General features: G+C 44.6%; 2 protein-coding genes across 3 annotated transcripts in view; both read left to right on the forward strand.

Annotated features, from left to right (window-relative positions):
- SELP (selectin P) overlaps positions 1–11,625 on the forward strand; it is a 36,476-nt gene extending 24,851 nt beyond the window's left edge. Inside the window, exons 11-17 of one of the 2 annotated variants that reach the window (XM_077761772.1) lie at positions 2,416–2,601; positions 3,872–4,084; positions 5,380–5,565; positions 6,360–6,479; positions 9,247–9,277; positions 10,357–10,411; positions 10,985–11,625. In XM_077761772.1, coding sequence (XP_077617898.1) covers positions 2,416–2,601; positions 3,872–4,084; positions 5,380–5,565; positions 6,360–6,479; positions 9,247–9,277; positions 10,357–10,411 — 791 coding nt within the window. In that variant the 3' untranslated portion in view covers positions 10,985–11,625. The remainder of the gene's footprint in view (positions 1–2,415; positions 2,602–3,871; positions 4,085–5,379; positions 5,566–6,359; positions 6,480–9,246; positions 9,278–10,356; positions 10,412–10,984) is intronic. The other variant, XM_077761773.1, reaches the window with a different exon arrangement.
- F5 (coagulation factor V) overlaps positions 11,443–13,912 on the forward strand; it is a 75,382-nt gene continuing 72,912 nt past the window's right edge. Inside the window, exons 1-2 of the mRNA XM_077761759.1 lie at positions 11,443–11,599; positions 13,148–13,406. Coding sequence (XP_077617885.1) covers positions 11,443–11,599; positions 13,148–13,406 — 416 coding nt within the window. The remainder of the gene's footprint in view (positions 11,600–13,147; positions 13,407–13,912) is intronic.

Genomic DNA, 13,912 nt, shown 5'->3' on the forward strand with positions numbered 1-13,912 from the left:
TTTCATAAGCAGGGTCTCATTCAATCCACATGAAAATCCTTGAACATGGTCATTATGATCCCCATTTTAATGTTTATTTATTTTTGAGACAGAAAGAGAGAGAGAGAAAGTGAGTTGGGGAGGGGCAGAGAGAGATGGAGGCACAAAGCAGACTCCGGGATCTGAGCTGTCAGCACAGACCTGGAAGCAGGGCTCAAACTCACGAACCCTGTGATCATGACCTGAGTGAAGGTCAGACGCTTAACCGACTGAGCCGCCCAGGAAACAGAGGCTTTGAGGGGATCCAAAGCAGGCAAAGGCCAAATAGCTGCAAAGTATGGAGCTGGACTCCAGCCCGGGTCTCACCTGATTCAAGTGCTCGTGTTTTCGCCACTACCCTGCACTGCCACCCAGTGGCAGCGTTCCTAAGTCCCTCGCCGCTTGTTTCCACTGGCCAGGATGCCACTCTAAGGGCTGAAATGGACTTCAGAGATGGCAGTGCCTGAAGGTGATCAGACAAGAGAGGATGTTGATAGAAATCTATTAGTGTTATACGAAAAAAAGGCTAAAATATTGTTTATTCCTTCTTGTAGAATGCTAGATTAATACCCAAAGAACTGTATTGCTCTTCCCAAAAGTCCTGTGCCATAAAAGTCACATCACACCCATGGGCTTCAGTTCTCTAGATCCCAAAAGGAGAGGAGTGGACCCAATAGCGTCTGAGGTCTGTCTTGTGGTCAAGAATTCTGGGGTTAGGGGCCCCTGGGTGGCTCAGTCGGTTAAGCATCCAACTTCAGCTCAGGACATGATCTCACAGTTCATGGGTTCGAGCCCCACTGTCACTACAGAGCCTGCTTGGGATTTTTCTCTCTCCCTCTCTCTCAATAAATGAATAAATAAATGAATAAATAATAGAATAGTCATTCAGTTTGTCAAATATTTGATAATAAACAATAGTCTTAGGTCAGAGTATAATGGAGAAATAGACATGATCCTAACAGAAATGCATAACTGCAATTATTTATAAAATTATTTTAAAGGAAATGGTTATTAAATTAAAAATTCATGGGGGCGCCTGGGTGGCTTAGTCAGTTAAGCGTCTGACTTTCGCTTAGGTCATGATCTCGCGGTTCGTGGGTTCGGGCCCCGCGTCGGGCTCTGTGCTGACTGCCAGCTGAGAGCCTGGAGCCTGTTTCAGTCTGTGACTCCCTCTCTCTCTGACCTTCCTCTGCTCACGCTGTCTCTCTCTCTCCTAGAAATAAATAAAAAACATTTTAAAAAAATTCATGTATTCATCCACTTGGCAAATGATTGCTGAACACTGGCTCTTGAGACCCTGCAGCGTGAGCTGTGAAAAACACAAAGTCTTATGGCTCTTGGGTCTTAGAAGTGTTCCATCCAGTAGGTGAGGGAAGGTATCACACATGGTGAGACAGCACAGGAGTTCAAACAAAAAGCTGATATGTTCGTAGGAGAAGCCTTTAGGCTACAGTGATCAGGAGACACTCTGCGGAGGCTGCCTTCAGTTGGATCCTCCAGGATGGGTGGGATTTTTTCAATGAAAATAGAAAGAAATTCAGGGCAGCATGAGCCAAGCACCAGAGGCAAGTCCACATGAAGTCAGTTCAGGGAATTTCCAGGGGCTCTCCAGCTTTCCTGTGCCATGAAACTGTGCTATTAAAACACACACACACACACACACACACACACACACACACACACACACACAGCCTGGGGATCCAAATGGAGGAAATAAGTTTAGGACAGAGGATGGTCACTGCATTTTTAGATGTATTCAATTTGAGGAGACGGCATGATATCTAAGAGGAAGTGATCTCAGGCGGGAGGAAGGATAAAGTGGACTCCTGGATGAACCCTTCCAGACTGGATAGGGAGAGCCACTGAAGGCACAAGCGCAAACAGGAGAGGATAAAACTGTGGGTTCTTAAGTGTGACTGCTTGAATCCTTGACTCCAGTTTTGTACCTTCTACCTATACTTCCCTCTGTGAGCCCGCCACCTCCCTGCCCCTGTAGTAAATAACCTGTCCTATGTTTTTTTTTTTAATATTTTCATTTATTTCTAGGAGAGAGAGAGAGAGACAGCGTGAGCAGGGGAGGGTCAGAGAGAGAGGGAGTCACAGACTCTGAAATAAGCTCCAGGCTCTGAGCTGGCAGTCAGCACAGAGCCCGACGTGGGGCTCGAACCCACGGACCGTGAGATCATGACCTAAGCAAAAGTCGGACGCCCAACCGACTAAGCCACCCAGGCGCCCCTAACCTGTCCTATGTTTTGTGGAATTCCTGCTGCTTAGCAAAACACCTGACCTAGTAGGTGCTCAATAAATATTTGTTAAATAGATGAATTAATGAATTCAGTGCAAAACTGGCTTCTGAATAAACCTGAAGATTGTGACATAATTTATTTGACTCTCCAGTCATCAAGTGCCCAGAATTATTTGCCCCAGAGATGGGAAGCCTGTCTTGTTCTGACACCCACAGAGAATTCAGTGTTGGATCCACCTGCCATTTCTCCTGTAACAAGGGCTTTAAGCTAGAGGGATCAAATAATGTTGAATGCACAGCTTCCGGAAAATGGACAGCGCCTCCACCGACCTGCAAAGGTAATATAATGTACACTCGCTGAGACAGCTCTTCTTCTGGAAATTTCTTCAACATTATTGTATTATTAGTGTGACAGCTTTATTTCTTATGATGAAATATCTATTGGAATCTAGGAAACATAGCCTATGGATTTAAGAATTTATAAGGAGTGAGAGGACTTCTTACTTTGGTGAATAAAAGACATATTGATTCTTTTTTCCTTTTCCTTTTCTTTTTCAAGATAGAGAGAGCACGTGCACATACACACAAGCTGGAAGGGGCAGAGGGAGAGGGAGAGAGAATGTTAAGCAGGCTCCATGCCCAGCACAGAGCCCAATGCAGGGCTCGATCGCACAACTCTGAGATCATGACCTGAGCTGAAACCAAGTCAGACGCTTAACCACCTGAGCCACCCAGGCACCCCAAAGTTATATTTATTCTTTTTTTAAAAATTTTATTTACTTTGAGAGAGAGAAAGAGAGAGAGAGCAGAAGTGGGGAAGGGACAGCAAGAGTGGGAGACACAGAATCCGAAGCAGCTCCAGGCTCTGAGCTGTCAGCACAGAGCCTGACGTGGGGCTCGAACCCACAAACCCCAAGATCATGACCTGAGCCGAAGTCGGACGCTTACCCGACTGAGCCACCAGGTGCCCCTATATTTATTCTTAAGCAGAAATTTTCTTTCATAATTTTGGTCTCTTTTTCTCAGAGACCTTTACTGAGTCAATTGAATGTTCTCCATTTCTTCATTGCGATGAGGAGTACAAGGTGTGGAGTCACTGACTCAATTTTTAAAATCAAGGAACTGAGGTACAGAGAGGTTAATAAACATCTTTCTGCCACATGTGAAGTTAGTGACAAAGCTAATGACATCATGCATATCCCACATTTCGTGCTGACCTTTGGCCACCTCGCAACAAAGCAGCAAGGACAGGCAATTGGCCTCTGTATATTTCGATTTCTACGGAATTTTTTACATTTCGGCACCAAATTTTCTGTTTTTTTTTTTTTTTTTTTTGGTGAATATTGGTAACATTGACATTGTGCCCCACCCCTCATTCCTCCTCTGGCCTAGAGAATTACCTCTCCAAGGATATTTTTAAGTGTATTTTTTTCTCATCTGGTTTTCCATACCTGAGATCACCAATTTTCCTGAACTTCTCTGAGGAGCTATTGCTAGAGCCTTCTTGCTACAAAAAGAGTGGAAGGTAGTTATTCCATGTCAGTCTTAATTAACTCTCTTACACTCCTTTTAATTGGGAGCTCTCTAAATGGAAACATTTTTTCATAGCAGGTATAGTACCAGCTCCTATTTCAGAGGTTCGATGCCCAGCCTTCATCACTCTAGAGCACGGAACAGTGTCCTGTAAGCATGGACTGGGAACCTTTGGTCCGAATACCACATGTTACTTTGGATGCCACGCTGGATTCACACTCATGGGGGACCGTGCTCTCAGATGCACACCTTCAGGACAATGGACAGTGGGAACTCCTGCCTGCAGAGGTAATGGGGAAAGGGGCAGGCAGTTCTGAAGCTATCTTCCAGCTGGCACCCACGTTCAGCGTTGTACCTGCCTGTTGAAATCCCATCCAACCCCAGCGACCACTTCACGTGTGGGCTCCTCCGTGAAGTCCACACCAGTCCCAGCTAGAGGTAACCTACTGCAGGCATGTCACTTCTCCCCTTGCTGTGTCATAGGCGAATGCCTTGCTCTCGAAGACGTAAAGGAGGAGACACTTGTAAAATGTCCAAATGTGTGAGGAAAACAAGCATGCAGAGCATGAAACCAAGTATATGAATTTTGAAATACAAGTTGCAATTCCATTAATTATGTGATAGTGTGAACATCCCATATTTCCATAACTGGCACCTAAATAAAAAGATAAGCCATGTCTGATACCTCTGGAAGAGCTATCACCCCGTACGGGAAGTATTATGTCTCTTCTGTCTTTGTATTTCCCACGGAGCATGGGAACAGTGCTTTGTAAATGTTGCCATTTCTCAATAATGTTTATTTGAGTTAAACTTGATTTCCTGAGCTTTAGTTTCCTATCTACAAATTAGGAACAACAACCTGAAGTTCCCAGAAGTTTAATTTTTTTAAAACATTTATTTACTTTTGAGAGAAAGAGAGAGACCAACAGAGTGCAAGTGGGGGAGGGGGAGGGGGAGAGAGAGAGAGAGGGGGAGAGAGAAGGAGGGAGAGAGGAAGACATGGAATCTGAAGCAGGCTCTAGGCTCTGAGCTGTGAGCACAGCCCCGAAGCGGGGCTCAAACCCACGAACCATGAGATCATGACCTGAGCTGAAATCAAACACTTAACTGACTGAGCTACCCAGACTCCCCTCCCTGAAGAAAAATTTAAAGGGGGTGACATTCTCTACTTCACTAAAACTTCCAGAAGCCATCTATGCTGGACACTTATTAAGTATTTTAATAAACATGTGCTAACATGCCAGCTAATTGCCCATGGTAGTAATAATAACATTTAGAACAGTAGTGTTTTTGAGAAGCAAAATTTTGAAAATAGTATCTTCGTAGGTAAGATTGATCGAGCCACTAGTAGGTATTTATTGAATATTCCATCCTAGTTCTTCAGCTGCAATTCTCTAAATGGACATCTGAGTATCTGTGGTATTGGAGGAGCTGGTGTGAATGTCAGAAGTGGTTCATCTCCTTTCTGATCTTTTACATTCATACCTCATCTGCTGGCAATGCTAGCCAGGTCACAAATGAAACATAATCTCTGTTGCCTTCCTTCTACATGTTCGTTTTCCCTGCCTTTCTTTCTTCTGCAGCTGTCAAATGCTCTGGGCTGCATATTACTGAGCCAGGCATGATGAACTGCTCCAACCCCTGGGGAAATTTCAGCTATGGCTCAACCTGCAGCTTCCATTGTCCAGAAGGCCAGTTACTTAATGGCTCAGCGAGAACAGCATGCCAAGAGAATGGCCAGTGGTCAACTCCCATGCCAACATGCCAAGGTATATTTCCCATATGGGTTAGGAAGTCATTCGATAAGGGATGTAACTAAATCAGTGTTCCTTTCCTGTGTATTTCTGACAGTAGCCTCACTTTCCTTCACTGGGTTTCCCCTGAGTTTAGTAAATGTTTCACAATGAATCAGGCAGAATCTCCTTGCCTTCTGCAGAGCAGTGGGAGTTAAGTTCAGTGACTCTGCAGACAGTCCCGACTCCTGTGCAGAGCTCAGATTTGTCAGATGAACCCTCTCATATCTTTACAACCCATGTGTAATAAGTACATCTTGAAATAACTGGAGGTTATTTCATGAAGATTCCTAATTTATGATCTCAGAAGAATTTTCTTTACCACATGCCTCTAAAAACACATGAATCTGTTTAAATGAAGCTTCATCTGTTTGTAAGGTTATTTCATCCACCTTCCTTTTTTTCTTTTTTTTTCACTTTTTCTCTACAGCTTGTCACGACTACCTTTTATGGCATAACTGAATCTTTGATTGCCAAAGGAAAAAAAATACCCACAGTTTATTTTATTTGCTTAAATTTCCACTTCTTTAATCATGTAATTCACTTTATTAGGGTCCTTCCCCTGACTCCTGTGGAAATGATGTTTGCTATTTAACCATTAGAAGTAGAACTGGCCCCATTTCCCAGTCAGCTGCAGTAGTTTTATGACTTCCGGATGTCTCAGCACAGGACTTGATCTCACGGCTCCGAGTTCTCGGGACCCTTCTGGAAGAATGATGGTATTCTGCACAGCACACTTCTCATACCCTGCATGTGTGTTTGCTTTGCAGCAGGGCCACTGACTATCCAGGAAGCCCTGACTTACTTTGGCGGGGCAGTGGCTTCTATGATAGGCTTGGCGACGTGCGGAACCCTCCTGGCTCTTCTCAGAAAGCGTTTCAGGCAAAAAGGTAAATAGGAAAGAATCGTCTCCTTCTTTTCTTCTTTTGTGTCATGGGGAGGGGCCGGGAAACCACAGCATCAGAAGTTCGTGTTTGAAAACATGTTTGCATTCAAAGGAAACAAGCCCAAGAGAAGTTATCTTGAGAACTGACTGTGCATCAGAATCATCTTTGTAAAAAAACAAACAAACAAAAAAGATACAGATCCTCATATAGGAAGATCTGGAAATTGGTCTGGAAATCCAAATTCCTCAAAAGCCCTCCCCTCCAAATTCTGATGAGGCCACTTGGCACATTGGCATTTGGGGACCTCTGGTCTAGGTAACCTTAGTCACCACCAAGATCAACTGGAAAGCACCATGCTTCCCTCCTCATCTTTATTTCATGCAATAATCACTTATTGATCAGCAGTGCTAGAGAGTGGGACCCAGGGTGAAGGCCCTGATGTTAAATATGTAGTCGCAGTAGGGAGATGGATAAGTGAAATCTAAGCTAATACTGATGTAGTACCTTTGTTAGGACAAAATACACCCTGGATATGACTGGAACACAAGAGAGGTGTCCCAACCAAACTGATAGGTCTGAAAAGGCTCCTTTAGGCTTACCTTGGAAGAATAAGAAGGATTTTGCTAAGCGGAAATAAATGGAAATAGAGTTCCAGCAGACAGAATGGTGTGTGGAAAGACCTGGAAGGGTTAAGTACCTGGGCATGAGCTATGTTCAGTGTTTTAGTGCCTCTGTATCAAAGATGCTGTGGAGGAAGCAAGAAATGGACCTAGAGTTGTGAAGAGTAGCTGCTTAGTCATGACCTGGTGTGACAAGCTGAGAAATCTGTATGTTCTCCTGAAAACTTGTGGGGCTAATACAGGATTGAAGCAGGGAAGTGACCCAATGGATGAAGATGCTCTATGAGAGAGAATGTGTTTATCAGACTTTTCACCCAAAAAAGCTCTAAGGGCACCTGGGTGACCCAGTTGGTTAAGCAACCAACTTCAGTTCAGGTCATGATCTTGTGGTTCATGGGCTCGAGCCCTACATCGGGCTCTGCACTGACAATGCAGAGCCTGCTTCGGATTCTCTCTCAACTCTCTCTCTGCCAAAGCCCCCTCAAAGCAAACAAACAAACAAACAAAGACAAAGGAGCTCTGGCCTAGGATGAAAGAAGAGAACCATCGCTTATGACGTAAAACATTCTTTCTCTGTCTGGCCCAGATGCTCAGTCATGAGTTCAGAAACATCTTTTCATATGCTAATAGGGCTCTTCATCATTTCTCATGGAAGGTAACTGGGGGTATCAGAGGGGTCAGGAATGCTCCACTGCAGGTGACTGAGAATGGCTGTCATACCGGATGGAGCTCGCATGGAACTGAAGGGTTTCAGCTCTGACTCTTCACTGCTCCAGGGCAAAACCTCTTGTTCTGTTCTTGTAAGTTTTCTCCATTCACAGAACTACCATTGCATTGAGGCGGGTGTTCTAAAGTTCCTTCACATGCTCTCCTGTCCATGGGTGAGTAGGACAGTAGACAAAGAGCATCACTCTGCTTAAAGAGCTACAACCAGTCCCTCCATGCAACATTTCTGTTTATTTACCCAAATCCAGAAGGCAGAGGCAAGAGCTCCTAAGACCTAGAACATTCTCTCCATAGCCATGTAGGAATCACATTATTTCTACATTTCCCCCAGTTCTTTCTTTAGATCTGAGACTTTGCTAGAGAGTCCTCCAGACTATGAAGAGAGACCAACAGCCGTTCATACTCTAATATATTTAATGGTAAATAAATTTGGGGTGCCTGGATGGCTCAGTTGGTCAGGTTATGATCTTGAGGTCATGAAATCAAGCCCTGTGCTGACAGAGCAGTCTTCGTGGGATCCTTTCTCTCCCTCTTACTCTGCCCTTCCCCTGCTCGTGTGAGTACACATACACACTCTCTCTCAAAATAAATAAATAACTTTTATAAATAAATAAATAAATAAATACATAAATAAATTCATTTGTAAGGATGAGGAATTTTTCCTTGACCCATTGCAATGTGATTTTAACTTTATAGGGACTCTACAGCCAAATAATAGAAGAGTGCTGCATACTATGTTCCTCTCCTACAAATTCAAAATGCACATTCATTATCACGTTGAAGGCACTATTATCAATAGTGCCCTGTAATAACTATATTTGTTCATCTTCATTTGGCCTAGTATTTTCCACATTTATTTAGCCATAAGATTTCCCCCTTTATCTCTCCATGGGGTGATTGGCAGGCCTAGTGCCATGTTTAAAGTTTCCACTATGAGAGCCTGTTGTTTGGATTAAGACAGAAGGCCCTGGTCACCCAAGTTACCAGAGAAGGAAAACAGCCTTTGTTATGTGGGTATGGATTTGTTTACGTGATTAGCTTCCCAACTAGGGGAAGAGTTGCAATGATAGGGGCCTCCAGTGCCAAATAAATGGGTTTCAAGAACCAATGATCTCAGTATCAACAGCAACCAAAAATAACCAAAAGGCTGAAGGCAAGGGCCAGAGGAAAAAGAAGAGGTTGTCACTGAAAATGACGAGAAGAAAGATGAGTGGAGCCTGGATTACGTACTGTCACATGTTTCCATTCAGCCCAACACAGGTCCCACCTCTCAGGGACATCTTGTTCCCAGTACATCCCTAATAATGAGCCTGGGTGAAGATCATTACACAGACTTTGCCAGTGACTTCTACCACTGATGACCTTTCTCCTTCATCTAGTTTTTTCTTTTAAACCAATCATTTATATCTTCTTGCTTATTTCAGATGATGGAGAAAGCCCCTTGAACCCTCAAAGGTAAGATAGAAAAGTTTCATGATTGAGTAAATTTTTCTAGTTTGACTTTTAAATCACTGTAATATATCAGCATGATTATATGTAATGCCCCTTTCTTGCAACAAATCTTTTGCAACATCCCCTTTACTAATTCTGAAATAAAATACACAGATAATATATCCTAACCATACATAGTGTTTTTAAAAACCAGGAAGTTGCCCTAATTATAAAGTAAAGGAAAAATAAAAGGGAAAGTGATATCTAATAGACATAAAACGCTAAAGCTGAGGCACTACTTTAGTGGACGTGATGAGGTCATCAGAGGCTTGCACGTTTGGGTCACAACCATAAAGACCAACAGTCAGGAATACTGTGTTAGTGACTCAAACAGCACCAGAGGCATTTCCGGCACAACCTGCTGATTTTTTAAATGATGAGCAACTCTGGTAAAGGGTTGGAAAATCTATTGTATTGTAACCTCCCCTCCATTCACATGGCAATTGTAATTTAAAAGATGCAAAAAGTACCTTACTTATATTTAAAGAAAGTTAAGTCCTAGACTCAGAGCTTATTCACCTACAGGAATATTGAGTAGATATTCTAAAACTGTATGGAGTGTAGGATAAATCTTTGTGTCGTGTGCCTATTAGGCTAGCCAGTGCCCCTGGCCCTTTCCCACTAAATGGCAGTAGAACTCTTGATCATTATGAAAATTTAAAACAACAACAACAACCCATAGGGGGCAGTACGACTGTTCTTTGAAAAGTATGGCCAGATGATCAGATTATCAAGACTGGGTATTTTCTAAGGATTTCTTCTTCCCAAGAAGAAGTGTAACAGGTATTCAACTACCTAGAGGCATAGCAGGCACTCAGTACCTAGAGCATTAACAATAACTTAATGCGGGTGTACACGCAACGCAGATTATCCTGAGCTGTTAAGTGGGATCTCAAAAATCTCGTAGGCATTTAATTTTGTTACTGTTGTAAAGCGGAATTCCAGGGTGGGTGTTAATGCATGGTTTCTCAGGAGCCACGTGCTGCACTCTCGTCAAGGCCAAGCACCACATGGCAAGTTATCTTTGTGTTTCTGTCTTTTAGCCACCTAGGAACATATGGAGTTTTTACAAATGCTGCATTTGACCCGAGTCCTTAGGTAAGTTACCTGTGAAGTATTTTTGACAGAGATTAGAATAGGGGAAAGAGAAAGAATACTAAAACTTGACTTTTTGTTATATAATCATGAATTAAATTTTTAGCATGTATTAAATTTTTTAAACCTTGAAGGAAATTGTGTTGGCATTCGGGGACAGGATATGTCAGCAGAGTGACAATAGAAAGTAAGTTTATACAAGGATTTCCATTTCCTCAAGGATAGAAATGTTCTAATAACTTATTTCAGGATGTATGATATTCCCATTAATGGTGGTATTCACAGAACTCTGCCCTTGCTTGACAACCAGAAGTTACATTACTGGAAACATTTTACAAACTTTTATGGAGCCACTCCCCTATGTGACCTGCTGCAACACAAAAATAATCTGATACTTTCTCTCTCCCCAAAAGCTCAAGGAGTAGTTGAGTTTCCTAAGGAAAGTAGCCCAGATGGTGGATTATCTGGAATCTAAAAAGAGCTTATGTTGATCCTCAGGGACCCACATGCTAAGAGCTAGCTTGTTTGCTTTTAAGGAACATGTAATTATTTTCATTTCTTTCGTCTCATTTTCAGAGACCTGTCCTCCTGGGCACCTCACTCAACCTCCATAGGATCCTATTTTTGAACATCAGGCTTCCTGCCAAACGGACTTTAACTGTGACATATTTGCTGCAGTTTTCTGAAAATACTTGTAAAAAAAGGACATGGAGTTTCCTGTAGATTAATTCTGAGTGGGAGCAGAAGGATGCCACAAGCCCGAACTCCCTACCCACCACCCCTTCCTGCTCCACCTCTTCCGTAAGCCTTAGCAGCCAGGACTGAATGCCTGCAGTGCTCTGTGGGTTTTGCCCAGCCTTTCTTGAAAGACTAATTAGCCAGAGACTGAAGCATCTGACTTACCAGAAGACCGGACTGTGGAAACATAAAAATGCCTCTTTATTTTTGAATTGGAGGAAGGCACACTCTGCTTTGTTGGAAGGCAGGTGGTACCTGTGACTTGAGGAAATTTCTAGAAGATCTTCTGGGGTCTCATGAAGCCCATCATACCCTTGCTGCAAGGCCTCCAAGAAGCCTCTGGCTGGCACCAGAGGGAGCAGAAGACCAAGAATCAAGACAGGAAGGAGGCATATGTCACCTTCCCTCCACTGGTCACTCTTCTCAAAAGGACCTCAAGACCAAAATTCAAAGGTGCAATTAAAAGGATTCTTCCCACATACCATGTTCTATTATTTGATGTTTTGTTCAATAAGGTCTGTGTACATCACTTTGTTTACATCGATGGAATGTCTCATTGCCGTTGTCCCAATGACAGATTGGCCCTTCAGTCAGTCAGCAAATATATACCACACCATGCCCCCAACACACAAAATCAGAGAAGAAAAAAATCAGGAAATCAGGGAAGCAGAAAAAATCTTTATCACCTGATTGTTCTAGAAGGAAGAACAGATGCTCTTCTTATTAAACCACATGTTTAATACGTAGATTATTGAAAGTTACACAGTAGTTATCTGGAACTGATGCAAAAAAATAGCCAAACAATACAGTGGTCTTGTCTCTGTGAAATGTGAGGTAATAAGTCATGCAGAATAAATAACTTATGGGTGAAAATGCAAATAAAAATGGTAAAACAGTCTAGCTAAAGGGTTACAATAGTTTTGCGAGAACTTTGGTAGTCACCTTGGGGGATTTAGGGACTCACTGCTCTGGAAAGTTTCTCTGATGTACTGTTAACAGCATCTCTCACTGTTTATCGCCAGTCACTAGGCTGGGTGTTACCAGACGATGGTTATCTGCCCTGCGTCCAGAATCAGGGCCTGCAATTTGGAAACCTCCTGCAGGGAAACCTGATGGTTTGCCAGCCTTCAAACCACTGCTGTTATAGATACAGAAGAGTAAAGCCGTGTTCCTGCTCTGGAACAGCTTCTCATCGAATCCGGGAAACAACAGACACCCCACAAAGTAATAGAGGGCGATCAACACAAGTATTTTATTTGAATACTGCTGTAGGAGTTCATAAAATGGGAAAGTCAGTTTGAGTCCATAATGAAGGAGATAGGTAGGACTCTGAGCCAGTGAGCAGCAGAGAGGAGCCATGGGATTGCGGCTGACGGACGGTATCAGGACAGACAGAGGAGCACGCGGAGGGAGGGTGAGGGAGGAGGAGCCTGACCTGTGACATCACCTCTGCGAGGGGCCCGATTTGAGACAAACCGTGAGACGGAAGCTTGGAGGCGCGCAGATTCAGGGAACCCCGGCCGGTTATAAGGGTGCTTCACACAGTAGAAGTGTCAGGTGTTCTATCAATGGCAAAATAAGATCTTAAGGCTGTTCCTCGGGGAAACACAGGGCCCCTGCGGCAGGAAGAGCATGACCTTGGGAGTAACCTTGGAGGAGCATAACCTAGTAACGCAGGTGCGCTGCTGCTTTCGCTGCCGAGGAACCGGACGCCTCGCAGGATTCTTGTAACAGCTGCATTGGGAAGATTCTCATCACCACTCTCGTGCAGATGTCAAGACTGAGCTCTAGAGCGGTTGGGTTCCCCGCCAGCACCCCGGGGGGGGGGGCTGCCGTGCCGGGAGGGGCCCCTGCTGGGTCGCCTGAAGCAGGCCCCGAAGTCGGAGGGTGGCCCAGGCCTGCGGGCTGGCTTCCCGCGCCCGCGCGCTCGCGGCCTCCGCTGAAATGACAGCGTCCCCTGGGCCGGTGACAAGCACGATACCCTCCCCCACCCCTCATCAGGAGACTGGCGGCCAAGGCGAGGGAGACGCTGCAGCGGGAGCTGCAGGGTGCCCAGCAGGTGTGACCTTGGCTCTGGCAGCGCTCGCAGGGTGGGAGGGGGTGAGGGGCAGGCAGTGGGCTCAGCAGGTGTGACCTTGGCTCTGGCAGCGCTCGCANCGGGCTGGGGGCGCCTGGGGGCCGGCGCGGCGCGGCTGCGGCAGTTCTACGTGGCGGCGCAGGGCCTCAGCTGGAGCTACCGCCCGGAGCCCGCAAACCGGAGGTGAGCGGGTCTGGGGTCCGCGGGGCACGCACGTTTCTTGCGGGAGCTTTGTGCTGTGCGATTGCACGCGTGGCTTCACAAACCTCAACAACAACAGCGACTTACTGCTCATTTTTAAACACAATCGCTGTTTCTGTTTCTAGCAGCACAGGTGCTGCGTCTGTTCACACGGCTGTGTTGCTGCGGTTGGTCGCGGGCTTGCTGTGCGGACCGATTCGGAAGCTACGCCACTGACCGCCTCGCTAGCCTTCCCGCAAAGTCCCTTTCCAGCGTTTTAGGAGCTGGTGTTTTTATAGAACTGCTGGTCACATATTTTTTATTTCGTCCTCCACATAGCTTCCTCTTCTAAAACTAGAGATGTACACTTTGTCCTTTATTATAAGCAGATTGTCCAACGACAATTGCCAAGTTGCCTGAATTTTGTTGTTTTCTTATAAATGACTTCGCAACCATCATCAGTCCATAAATGTGCAATATTTTTGTTCTTTTGCCTTTTCATGTGGCTA

Source organism: Crocuta crocuta, unplaced genomic scaffold (assembly GCF_008692635.1).
Source record: "Crocuta crocuta isolate KB4526 unplaced genomic scaffold, BGI_CrCroc_1.0 scaffold243, whole genome shotgun sequence".
In the NCBI taxonomy this organism is placed as follows: domain Eukaryota; kingdom Metazoa; phylum Chordata; class Mammalia; order Carnivora; family Hyaenidae; genus Crocuta; species Crocuta crocuta.